We start from the raw sequence: 20,837 nt of genomic DNA on the forward strand, positions 1-20,837 counted from the left end.
GAATCCATATTTGTGAGTGGAAGGACTGTCCTAAAAACAAGAAGGTGCAGAGAACCTGGAGGAGAGGCCATTGACCTGAACAAAAGGTGACCATCGGCCTAAACAAAGAGAGAGCTTCGTTGCCGAGAGGAAGGAGTAGGAGGGGGAGGACAGAGAACCTCAGACACACAGTTCAACCGCATGGAGTAGGAGAAGGCAAAGGAGGTCCCTGCAGCCCATAGAGGTTCAACGGCAGAGCAGATACCCACGTGTAGGCTATGGAGGACTCCACACTGGAGCAGAAAAGCTGAGCCTGAGGGCAAGTGTGACTGAAATTGAGACCTCAGAGTCACTCAACACCAGAATGGGGGTGGAACCTCAGAGCTGGGGGGTGAGGATGTGCAGAGGCCCATCTGCAGCCCATGGATGTCCTCATGCTGGAGCTGGGAGATATGCCCGAAATGGTCTGTGACTCCATGGGAAGCTCGTGTTGGAACACTTTGTTCCTGGACTTCCATGCCAGGAAGAGCAGCAATGGAGAACTGACTGAACCCCCATTCCCTGCCCCCTGTGCCGCTGGGAAGGAGAAGGTAGAGACATCGGGAGCAAAGTGATATGAGCCCAGGAAGAAGGGAAAGTTGGGGGAAGGTGTTGTAAGATGTGGTTGTTCTGTCTGATTGTGTTACTCAGATGACTGGCAACAAATTAAATTGATTTTTCTTCCCCAAGTTGAGTCTGTTTTGCCGGCGACCATAACTGGTGAGTGAGCCCTCCCTGTCCTTCATCCTATTTTGTGCCCCCTTTGTTGTGATTCCCTTCCCACCTCACCGGGTGGGGGGAGTGAATGCAGGACTGCATAGTCCTACCTGTGGGTTGAACCACCACCCATAGCAATTAAAACTATACTTACAACTGGTTAAACACAAAACAATTTCTAAAGCATGACTGAGTCATGAGGCCAGTGTAGCCGGAGGTGCTGGACCTACCATTTCGACCATTTTGTTTCAAGGTATTTGCTGAGAGCTGAATGGCACTCCCGTGGCCCATGTTCTGAGGAAACTTCAGATCTTCCAGGTTCCCATCTGTGCTTAGTCTTGCAACTTCCAGCTCTGTTTGCAAGAAAGACCGACACTAAGAAAAATCTCTACAGAAATAATCTTAGACATGATAATTCAAAGCTACAAAATGGTGTTCCAGACCATCTGAGAGCAAAGGAATCAATTTACAGTGTTTCATGCTAGACTACGTTTGGGCTCCTACTTCTTTTTAAATCTTTGCCCTGAAGAAGTTTTAAATTTAATTAAAAAAAACCCAACAACAAACCAAACAAAAACCCAAATAAGTTCTACTCTCTGTGGAAGACAAAAGACAACCAGTTCTTGTAAACAAGAACCTCAGGATATTAAGGACAATGGTTAAAATGAAAATCTGAAAATGTTAGTTCTTTGCCACTAGCGTTTGGTACTTTCTGTAAATGTTATCAGTGCTTGGGATCTGTATTCACAGAAATAGAAAGAAGAGTTGTTCTCATTTTACATATGCACAGTGGGAGTGCTGGTGCTTTCCATCATGCTTGTTTTTTAATTAAAATCAACAATCAGCCAAATGAAGACACAAATTTGTACAAAATGAAACACAACTGTATTACGATGAACAATCTCCCTGTGAAGCAGTGCTCTCACTGCTCTGGTGCAGATTTTGCCTTCAAAGCCAGGAGTCATAAAGGCAGGTTAGGTGCTCATTTTCCATGGAATTTCAAGGGAGAGCTGCCTTATTCCTTTAGGCTCTTTTGGAAAGACTTTTAAGTCCTTCAGTCAAAGAGCCAAGACACATCTAACAAATTGCTCTCCAATTAATCTAGGGGCCAAGACCGAAGCCAGGTTTCCAAGCCTTTACTCTCCCTCCAGCTACTCTTGGTATTTATGGGATCTGTCCCTTACGGATGTTGTCAGTGTTTTCCCGGACGATGTCTGTCTTCAGCAGGTTATCAGCCAGCACGAAGGCACTGTCCTCCACGGTGTCAAGTAGTTTCGTGGCTGCACGCTGCTGTTCACTTGCGTTCAGGTCCCTCCATGCATTCAGAGCCTGTGGCTGCAGGAGGTTGTTCACTGTCTCCACCATGGCCTGCAAGGGAAAGCAGTCGAGTGAGAAAGGGCTCTAGTGAACCTAAAGTACCGTTGAGACATCTGACATGCTCAGTCCCATTCTTCGCACACACTGGTTTACAGGGAGAGGACAGCATCTCATTTCCCCCCCCATTGGGGCAGCCTGCAATGGAGCCAGGCATCATTTATCCCATCAGATGATGGGAGAGAGAGAGAAAGTGTTGCTTTTATTCTGAATGCTGGGAATAGTACTTTTCTGCTTCTGAGATCAGCAACTCCGGGCTTGGAGTAAAAAGGAATTAGGAGTTGGGGGGACCGAGGGGAGATGAGGAAATAATTAAGGAAACATGCAGGAAAATAGATTTCAAAACCCATCTGTGAAGCAGGTTGCTGCTACGTGCAGCACTAGAATTCAAGAGTAGGGTTGGGGCACCCAAGGAAGGTGTTTAATATCTACAAGGGTTAGGTTCCTTAGAACGTTTCCCACCACATACCCTCTGGCAGGCAGTCATGAAGACAAAGAGATAGTTGAGTTATGCCACTTCATCCAGAGAAGCAGCAGGTGCGCGTAGAGATTTAGTTAAGACACTACATTTCAAATCACTCCATTCAGGAAGAAGTCAGCACCACAGTAACAACTTCAGTCCCTCCTGTGGTGCACCTTCTGCCCTGGGCTGCCAGGCACAAAGAGCTCTCCCATGGAGAACTTCCCACAGGTTAATCTGGATGTGCATCCAGGATCACACAAAACCGCGCTGGTCTCATGATTGCAAAATTACAGCAGTAGAGCCTACCCAACCTGAATGTTTTGCTCTACCTAAAACTCCCACTTAGTTACTAACCAGAACTGACTCAACTACTTTCCAGCTAAGGTTTTTTAATGAGACCAGCTGTACCAGTTGGTAGAACTGATTGTGCAGAGGAAAATGAAAATAAAAAGGTACTTTGATCGTGATTTCTTCTGCTGGTTAGTGTCTAGCCACCAGGCAAGCCTGCCCCACAAAGTAACACCTCCACTGCCAGCTAATGCTGACTGCAGAAACCAACCTTCCTGTTGAGATGAAGTTGCCATTCTTAATAATTTTCTGTATGCTGAACACATAAGCATCAAAGCTACACCTCTGTTCTGCAAGGCAAGGACCGTCCCATGGGATTTTAACACATTGCAAGCCTAAAGGATGTCTCGTTCATGGAAATACTTCGGTATTTACTCCTGACATTGTTTCTAAACCCACCTGTACAACATGATGTGCGAAAAGAAGATATGGCACAGCCCATCCTCCAGCAGATCCCTCAGAAAGAGTAAAACAACGGCAACATATGGCACAGAGAGTGCGGGGCATCCCGACTCACTCACCAGTCACAGTCAGATACAAATGTGCAATGTGAGAATATAATCACCTCAAAGCAGAATTTGATTTTCTTGCTATATCCAGGTGACCTTCAAAAAAATTTCAATCACAGCAAGGTTCAAGGAGAAGCAAAGACAGCTAGACCTGCCAGTGCTTGTGCTTTTAATCCCAGCAAAGACATTTCACTGAGACACTGCCATATGCATCTTTGTCCTAAATGTCCTTATGGTTGGAAGGTTTCTCATACCACCATGGTTCCTATTGGGAGACTGAGCCAGAATTGGGCTCCTCTGACAGTACAAAGGTCCTACTCTCCAACCTGCATTTATTCATGATCAGTTAAATAATTTGTTTTTGTGCCAAATCTCTCCTATACCTTAAAGAGGTCTTCACCTCCCTGGCAGCTATTGCCCTGGTTCCTTGATGAATAGACAACATTTCTCCTATGCCTCACAGCTCAGCTTCCCAAAGTATGGAGTAACCCATGCTTCAACCACTGAAGCAAACCAAAATGGCTGAAAATCTTGTCTTCTAGTGCTACTGCAAAAATTTTTTTTCTTTCAAGCCTTTACAATCCAGGACTGGAATCCCTTTCTTATTTGCTGTTACGTGGAACTTATTAACCATAAATCAATTTCTTAAACTGATTATTAAACTGATTTTCCTAAATAGTCTAAAAATCATCTTAACACATTTAATACATGCACACGAAAAGCTGTTTGACTTTAATAGTCAAGAAGAAATACTAAAAATCTATAGCATTTAAGTGTGTTTTTATCAGTGTTTTAAGATCTGGAATCCTGATCTCGGTACCTCTTAACAAAATTCTGTAGTTTACTTTGGTAGTTTACCTCTTTACAGGCAAAAAAGAGGTAGTATTCTTTTCCAGTGACCAAAAAGCTTGACTATTTTGCTGTGCATGTTATACACAATATGGTGTTTTCTTCCAAAGATCTTTTATGCACAGAAAGCAGAAAATGAGGATTTTTCTCCCCTTTTAGTGTTATCATGCAGACTACAATTTGCCTTACTTCCATTTAGCTCAGCTACTAATGGTGTCTTTAAATCTCTGCTAAAACAACATCCTGGATACTTTTATCAATATCTGAATGGTGGAAAGAGTCTTTGCAGCAGATCCAGCTACTGGCTCTGGATGGAAAAGTAATGCCTATTTGTCAAAACATGAAACAGATGCTGAAATACTTGTGTTACGGTGAATCATCTCTTGCAAAGGTTTTTCCTCAGAAAAAAATATTCTCTCTAATGCATTTTTTTACAAAAAAAAAAAAAAAAAGTTTGTGCATGTGTACATGCAAAGTTTGAGAAAGTACACCAATTAGGCCCATTGTGACGCTTCCCGCACAATGCATACTCCCCACCCAATTGTCACGGCGCTGGTGAGCGTCCATCCTCTTGAAGTGACTAAGCTGAAACCAGCCACTTCACAACACTTTGGATCTGGGGTCTGATGCAAAAGCTCCAGAAAGATTTCCAAGGACTTTGGGTCAGGTCCTTAGCACGTATCTGAACAAAGCTGGTAGACTGTCTTCGTTGGCATTACATCCAAGATGAATTTAGTCCATAGCTTTTCCCAGAGGGTCACTCCCCTCACCTGTCTCAGTGCATTAATCAAGTGTTCCCCGTATTATATTTCTGAGTGCAACACTTCATTATAGCTGAGTGCTGCAGGCTGAAGCAAAGGAGATGAGGTGCTAATGAAATGTTTGCATTTTGGACAGGAGCTGAGGTAGGTGTTTAAATGAAACAAAACAGCTGTTAAAGCAACAGTGTCTCTTGAGACAGAGATGCCACCTGGGAAAAGCTGGGCAGGGGAGTGGGAAGTGTGGAAAGGCAGGCACATAGGACAAGAAACAGCCTGTGTCTTTGCATTTAAGCTGAGCCGTCATGGTTTAGGTAGGTTTGGCACCTGCTCCAATGACTTTGTGGTCTGATGAAGCTCCAGCATAGAAAAAACAGCAGTGCCAAGCTCCCAGTAAAACCTCTCAATGACCAGGAGAAGGAGGGTTAGCCCTGACAGAGGACCTTTGAAATTAAGAAAGCATGAGATAGGTGTGCGTGGGAGCTGAGAGTGTGATAGGTTTTACCTGAGATCCCTGATAAAGGTAGGGACTTTCAGAGGGAGCTAGGAAAGTTCTGACCTAGTTTCATCCCGCTTCACTTCAAGAATTCAACGTGCAGCTAAGTCAGGATCCCAGACACTCTCCAGTTTCTCTCTCCACTGTAAGCAGAAGGAACTACAGCAAGTACTATCCTCATTAAAGTGCCCAAAGTCACATGAGATTAATCCTATCCCTGAAGAACCCAGTACCTATTAAAGGATGCTGCCTGTCTACCTCACTGGAGGAGGACCTCCAAGGACCACCTACCTCACAAGGACCCTGTCCTTGCTTCCCAAGCTAAAGGACTTCCTCTGTTGTGGTTTTCTTCTCTTCCCTTGCCTGATCCCTCTTCCAAATGCAGCTCAACTGCATGAACAATTTCCCAAGCATCCTTGTGAGCCTCATGCAAAATAAAAATGTGGGGCTTGGAGCCCAAACATACCTCAACATCACCCACAGCATGGCACTAAACCAATAGCACAGTTGCTGGGGCTTGGGGTTTAATAAATAGACAGTACAAGCACACAAATGCCTATGGAGAAGGACAAAAGTAATTCAAATGGCATGAAGGGAAAGCTTTTACAAGACATAGCTTGCTTGTTTGTAGCCTAAGATCAAATGAGGGAAGAAGGGCATGGAAGAAGGGAGCCAAGAAGGAAGACTTTAATCTCCCTTTTTATCCCAAAATAGGCAGGTGTAGCTGTGCACTGCCTGTGATGTCAGGGCACCTATACATGCAAAGCCAAACCCCCTAAATACAAGCCCATAAAGAGTAGCCATTCTGGGTCTCAGAATATTAGACAGGGTTGACCTTTCCTGTCTCCAGCAGTGGCTACAACTGGACATCGAGAGAAGAGCAAGAACATTCCAGGCATAGAAAACAAAAGCCATGATGGTGATCCCTTTCATTATGCAGTTATATAGTACCACAGAGTGTACATTCAATATAAATAAATGTTAATAAATCGCAGGGGGAGATGTTTTTTTTTTCCCAAAGAAGGGTATATGCTGACTTTTTTTTTCTTTTTAATTTTGTCCTGAGGTTATAAAACAGAAACAAAATGTAAATCTTCCTCCTCAGACATTTACAAATTGGTATTAAAAGATATATTGTCAAAGGGTAACTAATTAGGAGTCTTACAGTAATTATACATTACTACAATGCTAATCGTACACATCCCATTGACTTCCTTTGTGACAGGTGCTTCATTCCATAAAACTCAATTTTGCTTGTTCACTTATTTTTATCTTCTCCCTCTCTAGAAATGTCTGGTGAGAATACCTGGCTGTGCGACACAGAGTTTAAACCTAGGATGGGAGTATACATCCTGTGATACCACATCCATTTATTTATCTCTCACCATACCAACAATCAAGGCACTGCTCTTTCACAGAAGCAGATTCTGTAATATAAAAACTTCCTTTAATTGGGAGCCAACACTGGAAATCACTAAGAGATGTTAGATGTACTCATCAAATTTGGGACCAGACTGCACTGTGCTATGGTGCTTAAGCACAGCAACTCTAACCTTAGAAAACCAGCAGCTGTCCTAGAGTTAGGACCTCTCTAAACACTTATTGTTCATTTTGGTCTCCTGCTGAGCAGCAGCAGCAGAAGAACAAAAACCCCAACAAACTTATCACTGGAGAAAATACTGCTTCATGGCAAGTGAATACCAGCAGGCCCTAAAGAGAATATTGGTCGAATCCTTCTGCTGAGTAATTTTCAAATATGCAGTTTGTCCTTACTTAGAAAGGAGTGTCAATGTATACATTGTTTTGCATGGAATCTACATCAAAGTCTTACCTCCTATAGCAGGTTTAGGAGAATGAGGACAGTGTCACAGGGCATTAAAGCTCCACTTTTGCAATGCCATCTCTAATTAAAATATCTGCATTTTATACCTTTTAAAGCCCTGCCTCATACTGCTAACACTTGTCTTTCTTGATCTCACAGGAATATTTCATGCACTGCACTTTCAAAAATAAGGATAGAAGCAGCTACAGCAACAAGGCTGTGCTTTGCAGTGGTAGACTAAAATCAGGGCTGGTGCATGAAACAAGCAGTGCTTGTACAGCTACACCTGTGCCAAAGGTGTTTGCTGGCACAGCCCCATCAAAAAAGGTTAGTGCACCTTTTTTTAAGAACAGCAGCACTAAGGCTATAAAGCACAATCACATAGACAAAGCCTCAGGCTGTGCTTACAGCCTCAGGTTCTGGTCCTTTTGGTCCTGCCTGAGGTCTCCAAAACAAGTGTATCATCATCTTTATTCAAAGCATACAAAAACACTACTAGATCACTTCGTAATAGCAGCTTGAGGTTTACGGCAAATCAGTGGAGAAAAAAAGCATGAAAACCCTTTCAGGTCCACAGTGCACAGTGAAAATGAAAAACCTGTCAGAGAGCAGATACACTGAAATGTGGATATGGTTCAGTGATCACAACGTTATGCCCTTTTTTCCTTCTTGCTACTGGGAAGCGGTGGTACTTTAAAAAAAGGTTACCTGCTTCCTTGCTCAAGAAGCTGGTTTTGCTCTATATTCATATGAAATACCAGTGCTAAAACAAAACCTTTTCTTAAGCTATCAATATTTGCAAGCCTCCAAACTAATTGAGTTAAAGGCACAATCAATGCCATTGATGGTAAGTGCTGCTGGAAGTTGTGTGATTCTTGCCTCTGGCCAGAAAAAGCACCAGTACAAGAGAAACTCCCATTAACCCTGAATGCACCTGGTGCAGCCAGAACAGGCCCTTTGGAGAAGAGGGCCAGAGTGACAGCATGGGTTTGGGCATGCAAGAAGCCGCTGCTGGCAAGCTTATTAAATTGAAAGGAACCAGCTCAGGAAATGACGTGTCTTTTTAGAGTGGCAAATGAATGACACTCCAATCCCACTACACAGGGGTCACCAATCAAACTAGAAAAGTCATGTGGTCTGTTTGACTTCAGGTGAAAAATAGATGCCTGTCATTTCTTCAAGCTTCCTAAACAAGAAAAATGTCATTTTGGATAAGTGATGGCATTAAGTCCTACTTCTTAGCTGAGATGTGCCTTCAAATCTGTCTGACAAGGCTTTTCACCCTCGGATGGTTTTTTGCCTTGACATTTATTCTTTTAATTCCACATTAAAATCTGGCTGTGGTCAAAGCATAAGTAAGCATACTGGACACAATTTCTTACAGGGAAGCCCAGCCGGTTTCTAAGGCTTTTTACAAAGCAGTAAGATCACAAAACAATTATAATATTCAATGAAATGGACAAACACATATTTAGACTGAAACTAGCTGCACCACAATGAGTGCTCTAAAAGAAATAAATAAATTGTTAAAATATCTACGGTTAATCTCTGCTTCTGCCTTCAAAACTAAGCCAGAAGCACTGGCCTACATCTATACCAGAATGGTGACTGTAAACTGATGGTACCAGTTTTGGTGAACTGAGCCGAAACCTACTCACCACTCATGGTAAAGGCAAGAGGAGAACTTTCCCCGACATTGCAGAGGAATTTCTAAAATTGCTTCATAGATTGAGAGCACACAACTTTTTCTTTTCAACACTACAGCAAATGTTTATGCTGTGGTTACAGGAACTGTACTGACTCAGAAATGGCATGAATTTCAGTGGTGCTGAGAACTCACTGCAGTGAGAAAAAAGGTACTGACCTTTATTAAAATCAGACCATCTACAAAATGCTTAACTATGGAATTAATGGTCGTGCACTAGGCATGCAAGGTTTACAATCTTGGCCTTGAACTACCAATAATCTCCTAATGGGAACACACACACACACACAAAAAAAAAAAAAAGGAGATCTGAGAACTAGAACAAGGTTACAAATTACAGGTTATGGTTTTGCTTTGCTTAGTATACGAGGAAGAATATTTTAAGGTCAGAAGGCATCTGTAGGACTGAAATAAAAGGAATTGATTGGGAAGAAGGAAATAACATACGATCTATTTCATCTAATGAGATCTTCCCTGCAGAATAAGCTGAGAACTGCATCTATGAATCATCTGTATTTTCTGTCCTACTGTTCCGGATTTGAGACTATACAAGCAACCGGTAGAATAATTATCCTGGGGAAGTGAGCAAAGCTGTAGCAAGAAAGGAAAATGGCTTGCAAACAAGAAATGCCTCTTTGACAGAATATCCACAGCCTTCAAGGGAACTCGTAGGGAGTCTGTGAGACTCATCCTTTCCTCCAATGGTCCAAATCAAAGGGAACCTCCCACTGACCTCTATGGCAATTTATACTGAGACTTCTTACTGGTACCACCAGATTCCAGGACTGACTCAGCCTAACGCAGAGAGTAAGCACGGAGCAATGCAGAAAATGCTATATTTTTTTTCTCAGTTTTGCCATGTTACATGTGGGCACATAACCATAGGTGGAGCTCAGTTGTGGGTAGAGGAATATGTGGTCACCTTCTTTTCTAACATTTATTTGAAGAATTTTGGAGTTCAGTGACAAACCCAAGGCTGCTGCTTTGATCTTCCTCTCCCCTAACAACAGGCTCACCGTGGCAGAAACACGCAGGGTGGGGATTTCTAGTTTCGCTCTGGCTGACACAAATCAAGTGCAGGTTTCTCAAGCTGTGAAGTATATTAAGTTCACAGAGTTTTAACAAAGGGCTACCAAACCACAGAACCCCGCTGCGAGTCACACTTCTTTCAGATGCCCTTTTAATTATATTAAATGAAAGTTTGGGGCACTTTGATGCTGATGGGCAAACATCTCGATCTCTTCAAAAAGCTGCTAAAAGTACTCCCTGTAGCTATAGTTAATATACGACATTGTATGCACACTGCTAGCCAATTTATTCAGCCACTTTAACAATGATACCTCGCCTGACAGGCCGCGCAGAATAGCATCAGAAGTTGAGCAATGCGCAAATCATTAGAGGACTCTGAAAGTTGTTTGACAGGCACTGCAGAGCTCTTTGTCATACAGCCAATTAAGTGGCCAAACAAGGAACTCGAAAATCCTCATTAATTTGCCCCTCTCTATGTAATGGAGGTTAGTCTTTCTTGTTACAGGCGCAACAAGAACACAAATAAACGCAGTATAATTTAATTTACGCTCCCTCTCAGAGCTACAAGTTTCTTTCGTTTAGTCTTCACAGAAGTTGGGACCAGCCATGCAAGCAAGGGAGAAGTGGGACAAACAGAATTAATCCACTTTAAATAGTACTGGCTAAGTCCCAGATGCACCTTTTATCTGCTGAGAGCTCTAGGTTAGCAAAGAAAAAAAAAAGTCTCTTCTACTCAGCTCTAAACTTAATGCTTTGAATTCTCTGAGGAAAGCCCTTCATTTTTTGCTTAGTACAGCAATTCAAACAACCCACGTTACAAGTGTGAAACGTTCAGAAAATGGAATTCCAAGGACGACTCTGACTGCAACCACTTGCCACTGTCTGCTACCTGGAACCTGCCAGCAGCTCAGCACCAGCTTCATTGGTGGCTCTGATGACACATGCACCCAGAAGCTCTTGTGATTTTCACAGAGTGGGTGGCATCTCCATAATCTTCACCATTTGCTGTACAGACTAGCCCAGAATCCCCAGAATCCCAAAACAGGGAAAGATGACTCACAGGACAGCCTGGAGGAAGGAACCAGAAGGATCCAGGAACCAGGACAGCAAACACCATTAGACCAGGAAAATGCTGCAAAAGCAATGCTCTGCTGCCTCCTTCCACCCTCCCCACAAAGCTGCCACTCAAGCTATCTATTGTACTCACCAGCCTCCAGCTTTGAAGCCACCGAGACTGGCTGTAAAAAATAGAAAACCAAAAAGCATGGGAACCCTGTGAAGTTTTTGTCTTCTGAGATCTGCATCCCAAATGCAGCATGCCGTTTCACATGGGAAGAGGTTGCTGGCTGGCACTGCAGGGGAATTCATTGGCCTCATGATGCCCCAGAGCTCCAGTCCTCAAATGGAAGTGAAGCAAGGAGATGAGCTCAGATTTTGCAATCAGGTGCACATATATGATAAAAAGACTACACACTCAGATGTGGTATGAGCCTTTATTAAAGCTTGTGTTTCCAGCTACTAAATCTTACAGCAAAAGTCTCTAATTTTAAGTTTTGCCTGTTAATATGGCCTCACTTACTGCAATCTATGAATACTCTTTTTTTTTTTTTTTTTTTTTTCCTCCTTTACTACCCCACCTTCATTCCCAGAAGCCAGGGGAATTGTACTCATGACATTTTAAGTTGGGGAGCTGAGAAATAGTGAGCACATGCCACTTGCTGAAGCGCATGGAAGAAATCTGTGACACCAAAACCGGTTTCATAGCACCCAAAAGACAAATGTTTCATGTTTTCTACAACTCCAGTGCTTCAATTTAAGGAGAAAAGCCTTTGGAAACTGAAGAAATATCAATTCTGAAAAAATCATAGAAAATTCATATCGGCTTATGTCACACACCAGTCATCAAACAAAGCTACGCTAATCGTCATCAAACGAAGCTATGCTAATCAAATGTGTCACCCACCGTGACTCATTCTCCCACGCGATGACTTTTCCATCCCTTTCCCAAAATAGAGTGCAAGAACAGTGCAGCACAGACAGGTGGGCATGTGAGATGTAGATCTGTGCTCTCCAAAAAGCCACACATGGGGTCCAAGCTCTCCTTACCTAACAGAGCACCTTTCCAAGGGCACTCGCTTCATCCATCTCAGATATCCACCTTGGTCACCTCAGCTTAAACTGACTCTCAGCATCACAAATTAAAGCCCATGTGGCAGTTTCTTAAATATCACCATGATTGAAAAATCTTCCAGCAGTTGTTCAGTCATTATATTAATATGTATTTATCACATCACCTGTCAAGTTGGTTCTTGTTGGATTTTTGAGGCAAAAAAGATCATTTACCACACTTGAAACTAAAAGAGCAGTATTTGTAACCTCTATGCCCAGTAAATAGAATCCCTGAGCTTTTAACTCAACAAATATTGTGACACTGCACAAATTAAATCAATATTTATTTTAATTATAAAGCTACCTGGAGAGATGTGATGGTAATCTGATATGGCATTCCCAGTCTCATATTTGATCAAGTCGCAAAATTTCCAGATATGTCTTACATATTTATTTGTATTCATTTATTTTGGGCTCAAGAGGACTTTGCACCCCAATTGCTACAGAGGCTCTGTCATGACCACTTAAATTTGTCAGCCCAAAGAAAACAGTAAGACTGACTTTAGCAATTATTATCTTCTCAAGCCACCCTCCTCCTCCCCAAAATCCACCTATTCTCAATTGCACTTTTGATATTTACAATTGCTGGACATCTCTCACAAACTTTGTACTGCACTTCCCTTTGGTACACTTCCAGCCCTGTGAGCTGAATTCAGCCATGGATGTTCTTCACATTAATGGGATCACCACAAGAAGATCATGTCAGCAAGGTTGAAAACTCTGTTTCTCTGCCATCGTTGGCATATTTCCCAAGTGACTTCCCATCTCCCATCTACTTCACAAAGTCCAGGATTTCACCATTTAAGATTTGTTGAAAAATCTATGCTAAATTGCCTTAGCCAGCCCAGACATTTCACTACCTGGTAAAGAGTAAGTGGCCTGTAATAGGAATACCTGCAGTCACATTTAATTGCTATTACACACAAACTCTTCCTCAGAAGATTTTTTGGGTGACTTTAGCTACATGATTTTCCAAATGGAAACATACTGTACAAAAATATGTCCAGATACACTACTTTACTTCCATATAATACAAAGCAGAGCTGGAAAGGTTCAATTAGGTCATCTAGTTCATTCTTCAAGCCTTCCATTACAGGACTGTCCTCCTCAATATATTTACCAGCTTTGTCCATATTTATACTGAACAGCTCAAGCAATAAGCTTTCATCGGTTTTCGTCTACTAAAGAGGCAGTCGCATGATTAATGTTTAAACATACAAGTAGCCTTTCCAAGTGAAAAGGAAGAAGTCCTTGAAATGAAGGGTAAGTTGAAGTTTGTGAAGAATATTCAGGCTTTATTCTATCAAGGCCAAGCTTTCTGTAGAGTGCACTAAACTCACTATTCACTACTATCTGAAAGAAGACAAAAAGACCAGGAGTATGCATTGGCTCTGAAAAGTATGCCCATGAAGCTACTGGAAAGGACAACTATGGGTCAGAAAGCACCCAAAGTCCCCAACAGGACTGTGTGCTCCACAGTCAAACCAACCTCACCATGTTCACAGTAATACCAGTAGACAAGCTAGCTAGCTTGGGAGTGAGCATTGCACTGTAAGCTTTCCTGAATTCCTTCAAATGCTAGTTACTTTCTCTGAGATCTTAAGAGAAGTCACTCCAGACAAAAGATGCATAACTCCATAGCTCTTTATCTGCTAAGGTATATAGAAGGGAAAAGGTGTCTTTCTCTCATGACCATATCCAAAGGGAAGGCAGTCTACAAGCACAGAGGAGTACTGTTTTATTTTTAATGTCCTAGAAATCTAAATCATCTAATCCCACACACTAAATGAAATATGTGCTCACAAAATAAAGTCAATACTGACTGTAGGTAGTTGAATTTCGCAGGAAAACTCAGGTACAGACAGCCACCTCCAGAAACACACAGTTCATTTTTACACCTCTGTATGTTATATATACATATAAATAACGAACAACCACCCGTAAGTACAACATCAACATTCATAAGCACAAGACAGAAATCAGAAAATAAAACGTTCACATTTCTTAAAGTAGCATTAACTCACCCATAGTATACAAACAGGTTTATATAAAAGTCACTGGAGCAAATGCTATAAGGCAAGGTGACAGGATAAATAACACAGCCCGAGGCCCCACTCTTGAAAAGCCTGCAAGCAGGTCTTTCCAAAATGCTGGGGCTTGACTTTGTTAATGTAAAACACAATGTAAGCCTACAAAAGTCGGGTCACAGCTGGGTGAACTTCATGGGACATTATGTTCCTAATCCTATCTTGAGTTTCCTCTTTCCTACATCCCTCTGCAAGGACACTCTGCATTTCATTATGATCCTACCTCCTCCCTCATGCTAAGTGTTGCCATTTCAAATTGTTTCTAAATTTGCAAGTGTAAGAGGGTAAGAAAGAAAACTAAGAAAATGCAAGTGGCAATTATATGAGTGACATGCCGTAAGTGAAACCCAGCTGGTCTGGAGACACCTCCATGAGCAGGAATTTTGCATTCTTTACTTGCACACATTCATAATGTCCTGCTTATTCTGATGGTCAGATGAGTCTTGTCAGATCTCTCCTGTGGCTTTTCCCACTTTCTGCTTCAGAGATTCTGTCCCAAATGTTTGTCAAGTCTGAGAGCAACTGGGCAGCTGAAGGGAAATGAAGAATGAAATTATTATCCTGTAACCTTAACCTTAGAACTTGCTGCCACAAAGATGGTAATAATCAGATTATTCACAGAGACAAAATCCACTTCACAGTCATTCAGTCAAACAACTGGACACGTGTATTAAAAACACAAGAAATACCTGGACATAGGCCCTGCAAGATCGCTCCCTTTTCTGAAGCTGAGTCCATAAAGACAGCAGATTAAAGACGGAATAGAAAAAACAAGTTAGTGACAGAACAAGGGAAAAAAAACTGAAGAAAACGCCTATGAAAAAAACCTCATTTCTCTCTTAAACAGCTCCTGCAAACCAACCAAACCAAAGGAAGCATGTGAGTTAAGCAGCAGTGGAAGGCTGGAAGGACCAGCTCCAGAAATACGGGTTAGTCCTTTTTCAGTGAAGTAAAGCACAGACTGGCAAATTTGCAAGAGCGGCCGTTAGATGGTAGGAGACACTGAAGTCAAGCAGAGACTCTCAAGAGATGGCATTTTCCTTACAGCTTGGAGATTACATATGCTATTTTCACATCAAAAAAGGCTGGAAAGGATGGGGCTGGTGGTCATTTACCTAAGAGGAGCGTGGGCTCTGCAGTCAGACAGTAGTGACAGCACAGTGAGGTATGACCAAGCTTTGGATGAGCAGGACCAATTCCAGGGAATAAGATGTATGCAGGACTGCATCCTGATACAGGATGGACCTGTATGGACCCAACCTGATACACCTGCTCAGGTCTCTGGCTCAAGGCAAAACCTACAGCACTCCAGCTTCAGTGCTGTGAGCTTGCTTAAAGCCAGCTCAGGCACATGTTGAGTGTGATAACACATTGCACTAAAGGAGAGAGCATTGCCCAGGGCTCCTCGTAGCATAAAGGGCCACTGGAGAGGACATAACAATGAAATGGGAATCCGATGTAGTATTTCCAGTTGAGGCCATTCTCCTTCCTTTGGACTAAATTGCTTCTCCAAGACCAAGCTGTGCTTTCCTTTGCAATTCCCGGGTCTAAATGCTTTATATGCTCAACAGCTTTTCCACAAAGAATCCCACCTTTTCCACAGAAGCTGTGTTTAGGACTGTATTTTGATATGCCCTTACATGCCTTCTTTCTGATAACTGCACTTCAGTGTGTCACAAAATTCAAACAGGCACCTATTTACCTCCCCAGGACTTTGCAGGCAGTGAGCTAGAATTGGTGAGTTCTGCATCGGTGCCACTAAACCTCGCAAAATCAGTCTGCTCAGAGCCACTGGCTTGGCTGGGTTTGTTTTTGCTGATGTGCCTGGGTTGGAAATTGCACATCAATAGAGATTCGGGGTAACTTGTGCTCTCAACTCACAGCAGCGCAATCCCATTAGTACAGCTGAGAGCCAAATTTGTCCTCGAGAGTTTTGAGGTTCTGTAATAAACAAAATACACCCAGGTATCACGCAATGCCTAATTTCAATTTCTAATTCATCAATTTGTAACAGTAGAAATCTTCCTCTGGGCAAACTTGGCCAGTACGAAGACTTTACAGAAACAAATGGAGATCAAAGAAAGCCTTGCTGAAAATTACAGAACTATCCACTCAGGGGTCTTGCCAGTCTGCAATAGAACAATTATTACCTTAATTAAGCCTGATCCAGTGGAAAGCATAAAGCTTTTAGTGATGGGAAAGTGGCTCCTGAAAGATGACGGTTTTTAAAAATTCTCATTCTGCCAGTTTATTTCAATTCGTTGTACATCAGTTTGTAAAGAAAACCCAGTACAAAACAGCACAGGTGATTACTTTCAGATCCCCAGCACATTTCCTTTAATGATTAAAAGAATATTTAATGGGTAGCGCTTACTTTATTTTTTCTTTCTGACTAAACAGCATTAAACAAAACTCTTTGCAAATGACTTTCTTCCCTTTTTTTGGAAATACTCTTGATCAGTGAAGGGGAAAATGGAGCAGTAACTCTGCTGCCTTTTGTTTGACCAATACTACTTCCAAGTTGAATTCATGCATTCTTAAATGAACACAGAGCAGTTGCTCTTCTAAAGAATTAAGTGGGGAATGAGAGCAAGTAAATTACTGAGCCTGTCATTTGGATCACTGACTCGCATCGCTGTTTTGCAGGACTCCACGCGGTCCAGAATTTTAATGTAGAATGCAATTGATTTGTATGAGCCGCTTGTGTAAATCTGATGGCGGGGGGGGAAAACCTGCAAGGGGGACCCCAGGAGTGACAGCCGAGCTGAGGAGCTCTGCCTTGCCCAGTCTCCCCCTCTCCTTGGAAACTCATACCTGCCCCCGTGATACAACCTTATTTCATGTAATCAAAACAAATATCAGAAGGTGGGATACAAAAAGATGAAAAATATGTGCTTGCAAAGCTGAAGTGACAAAATGTTGGGTGTGGCTAGGGCATATTCAGAAGAGTGAGCAGAGTACAACCATGAAACTTGTTAGTAGGTGACATTAATTGCTGATTTTACCTGATATTGTCAGACATCACCATCATTTCAGACAAAGAACCATGGTATGATTATAAAAAATAATGTTATGCTGATGTAACAGTTAATACAGTTATTACCTACATTGTTATAAAATAGCTGGAAGCAGTACTAATTAAAAGCATCAGGATAACCCAATTCACAGCACATGCAAAGCACATGAGATGCAGGACTTAATTCCCATGCGGCTGTAATCTTAAACAATCCAGAAGCCCTTTGCATTTAAAACAGTGTAAGTCTACAATAATAACTGACAAGAAAAAAGACAATGTTACTTCTCTGAAAGTATTTCTCTTCAGAAAACACACAAGAAATTTCAGGCTTAGTTGGGATCATTTATTTCCCATATAACCTTGGGACCAAGTTCTGTTCTCATTTAAATGGATACCAGGGCTGTCAGAGCCAGCTCCACAGCTGAGAACAAAATTCTGTGTCTTTATTTTAATTGTGTGGCCAATATAATCATGTGTTCATAGCCACAGGGTTCAGTTGCTCTTTGTTCTGATGACCAGGCCTGCACAATTCACTGTCTGATTCCTATATAAGTCCTATCCCATGTGTTTACATGAGATTCAGGGATAAAGAGGGCCTTGGACCAAAGAAATCCTCAACTTTAACTGTATTCTTACAGACTCCACAGCCCGTATTTCCTCCTACAACTGGCAATTTCTAGCACCTTTAGTATGTAGTAATTTCACTTAATTCTGGAAATGACAAAAGGACTAATAATTCTTCTCAAACAGGGGGCACAGAAACCACACCATCATCATGGAGTAAGGTGCTTTTGGGCTAAGTCACTGGTCATCACCAAAAAGCCCCTCTAATACTAAAGCATCCTGAAGACCTTAAGAGTAAATATGATGGTATCTTATGTGCCTTTGGTAAATGTTCTCCAGTGTAAATAAATATTTCTATCTGCTTTTATTTGTTTATATTCATGCATAACAGTGTTCACTTGACCTTCACATCAACATTGTGTAATGTTACAAGATAAAAAAATCAAAATCCAGACTCTCTCTGTCCCTTGGAGCATTAAACATTCAGATTTTCTGGATCATATTACGTGGCATTTCACAGACAGATTCAGCACTGGAAATGCTGTACAAAATTCTGGTCTCATTCCTACCAGCACAAATCCAAAATAATTGCCGTGGCATCACTTGAGTTATTCCCATACTGAGCTATGAGAGCTGAGACCGCAATGAAGTACCTGAAATTCATATACCTACACATCTAAGGGTATACATTTCCCAGCACCAATAGTACACTTGGCATTTACAACTGTTTCACTTCTCAGCAGAATAAAATACACTGTAAATGAAAAACTGCCAGGTACTTTTGTCTACTATGAAAGAATCACTGCCCTAAAATGGCTGTCCTTCAGAAAGACATTTATAATAGCTCTCCAGGGAGAGCCAAACCCTTCTTCAGCCTCCTGTCCCTTCCTGAGCCCCTCTGTTTTTACCTTATTTAAGCTGCGTGCAGCACTGTCCTTCCCGCCTGGAGTCAGGTTTCGGAGCTGCACATCAAGCAAATTCACCAGCTGGACCATGGCGGACACAGAGTACGTGATGTCACCAGCATACAAGTGGTTTTTTGTGTGTTCCGCAAGCTCACGGGCAATGTTGGCAGCCATCTCCCCCGATTTCATCTGCAATTGAGAAAGCAGAAGAAAACATTGTCCTTGGCTGTTAGTATGATGTTACTCCAGCCCCACAGTGTTAAGCGAGTCAACTCCTTGCAAGAAGAAGAGAGAAGAGGGGAAGAAAAGAGAGGAAGAGAAGAAGTTCCCAAGAAGGAAACTACAGCAAGGGTCTTCATGGTTTGATCATGTACAGTATTTGAGTGTGGTTTAAATGCAAGTGGTTTTTCCAGTTACAGTCACCATGTAGCTGGTGGCTTCAACACAACAATTTCTGATCTTCCCACAGGGCACTGCTGGAATTGAGTAGCAGCTGCTTCTCTGCATTGTAGCAGATGCAACCAAAGATCGCATTGCTTCCCATGGGATGCCCGTGCTAGGGAGGGCTTCAGTTAGCTTGTTCCATTGCCTTATCTATGCCACTTGAAAAAAACCCAACAAATAACGTAAAGTTTCTCCTGTCAAGAAAGAGCAGTGGCTGATTCCAGTAGATTATTTGATAGCGATTATTTTTGTTACAACTCCTGCACAAAAAATGTTTCCTGTAAAAGGAAGAAAAATAGATGACATAACCCAGATGAACAAGAGAAAAAAGTTCAAAATTCCCATCATGTGGATTTAATACTGAGGTGCTAATTTACCTCTTAGTGTTTGCAGGCAGGAGACATGCTCCTTACCACACTAGCTACTACACCTGTAATGAGGCTACTGTTTCTCAGCACATAAAAGCATACTAACTCAGAAGCAAAAGGCTTAAGGCTTCAAGCAGAGGCCCGCTGGAAGGGAAAACCAAGTAGGCTGCTTGGCTGAATCTTCTACTAAAAGACTTTTATGGTCTAGTTGAGTCATAAAACTCACTAATCACCTGCAGCGAAATTCACTGTGTAATTATGTGGGAAACTCTCTCTTTCCCCTTGTGGCTTTTCCCCCTTTCTTGCTCTGTTTTGCTCTCCCTATCTGGTGCCCCTTTCCTCTTCTATGCCATGCGGATTAGGGACAGGGCAGCTGGTCCCATCTCCTTTCTGTGAGCAGCCCACTACGATAATACTATTGCAGGTTGCTGGTCTTTTTTTCGTTATGTACCACTCTGTTATATACCACAGAATGCACTTCTATGGGGAATATGCCAGAGATGAGGAGAAATTACACAGGATGATATTTAAATGAAGCTCCCACTTCTCTGCTGGGCTCAGTGACCAACTCTGCTGGGTTCGTCATACGAAATTTCCAATTGTGTTATCTTCCAACAGTTAGAAATCAGATACTTCTCTCGTTCCCTCAATTTCTAGTGCTTATTATAAAAGTGAGATTCTAGTGAAAGATTGCAAGTGGAGCTTCTACCTCTCTGTAAATCAATTAGCTGAGTTATAAATGAATAACTTATTTCCATCAATTTGACAGCAACAGCCGATCTGATTTAATGAAATCTAACTGAAGATGTTCATATGCTCATCTTCAGAGAATAAAAGCATTTGATGATCTAGATAAGATAAATAAAGGAGATAATGTGTTGTTCTTCCCATTAGAGCAATGATAACATATATTCCTTAATTGAATTATTTCTTCCTTGTTACACACAAGGCTAATGCCATAGAAACCAGATTCTATTCTTACAGCTGCCTGCTCTCCTGAGCAGCTGAAGAAAGCCACACATCAGCACAGAGGCTGAATTTTGACCTCTTCTGTTGGTACCCAGAACTTTAAAGAACAACTGCATCAAATCCTTTTACATAAATAAATCAATTTCAACATTTTCCAGCAGTTCATTGCTGGAGCTTAGCATGTATCATGAGACATGATGTTTCTGTAAGCCTTGCAGAAAACTGCA

General features: G+C 41.9%; 1 protein-coding gene across 1 annotated transcript in view; it reads right to left on the bottom strand.

The window, feature by feature from the left end:
- ADGRL3 (adhesion G protein-coupled receptor L3) overlaps positions 1–20,837 on the bottom strand; it is a 137,874-nt gene that overhangs the window by 68,264 nt on the left and 48,773 nt on the right. The window contains exons 5-8 of the mRNA XM_029084136.1: positions 18,833–19,018; positions 15,034–15,072; positions 1,920–2,103; positions 966–1,088 (exon numbers count right to left, since the gene is read on the bottom strand). Coding sequence (XP_028939969.1) covers positions 966–1,088; positions 1,920–2,103; positions 15,034–15,072; positions 18,833–19,018 — 532 coding nt within the window. The remainder of the gene's footprint in view (positions 1–965; positions 1,089–1,919; positions 2,104–15,033; positions 15,073–18,832; positions 19,019–20,837) is intronic.

This window comes from Antrostomus carolinensis, unplaced genomic scaffold (assembly GCF_000700745.2).
Source record: "Antrostomus carolinensis isolate BGI_N321 unplaced genomic scaffold, ASM70074v2 scaffold2043, whole genome shotgun sequence".
NCBI classification, from domain to species: domain Eukaryota; kingdom Metazoa; phylum Chordata; class Aves; order Caprimulgiformes; family Caprimulgidae; genus Antrostomus; species Antrostomus carolinensis.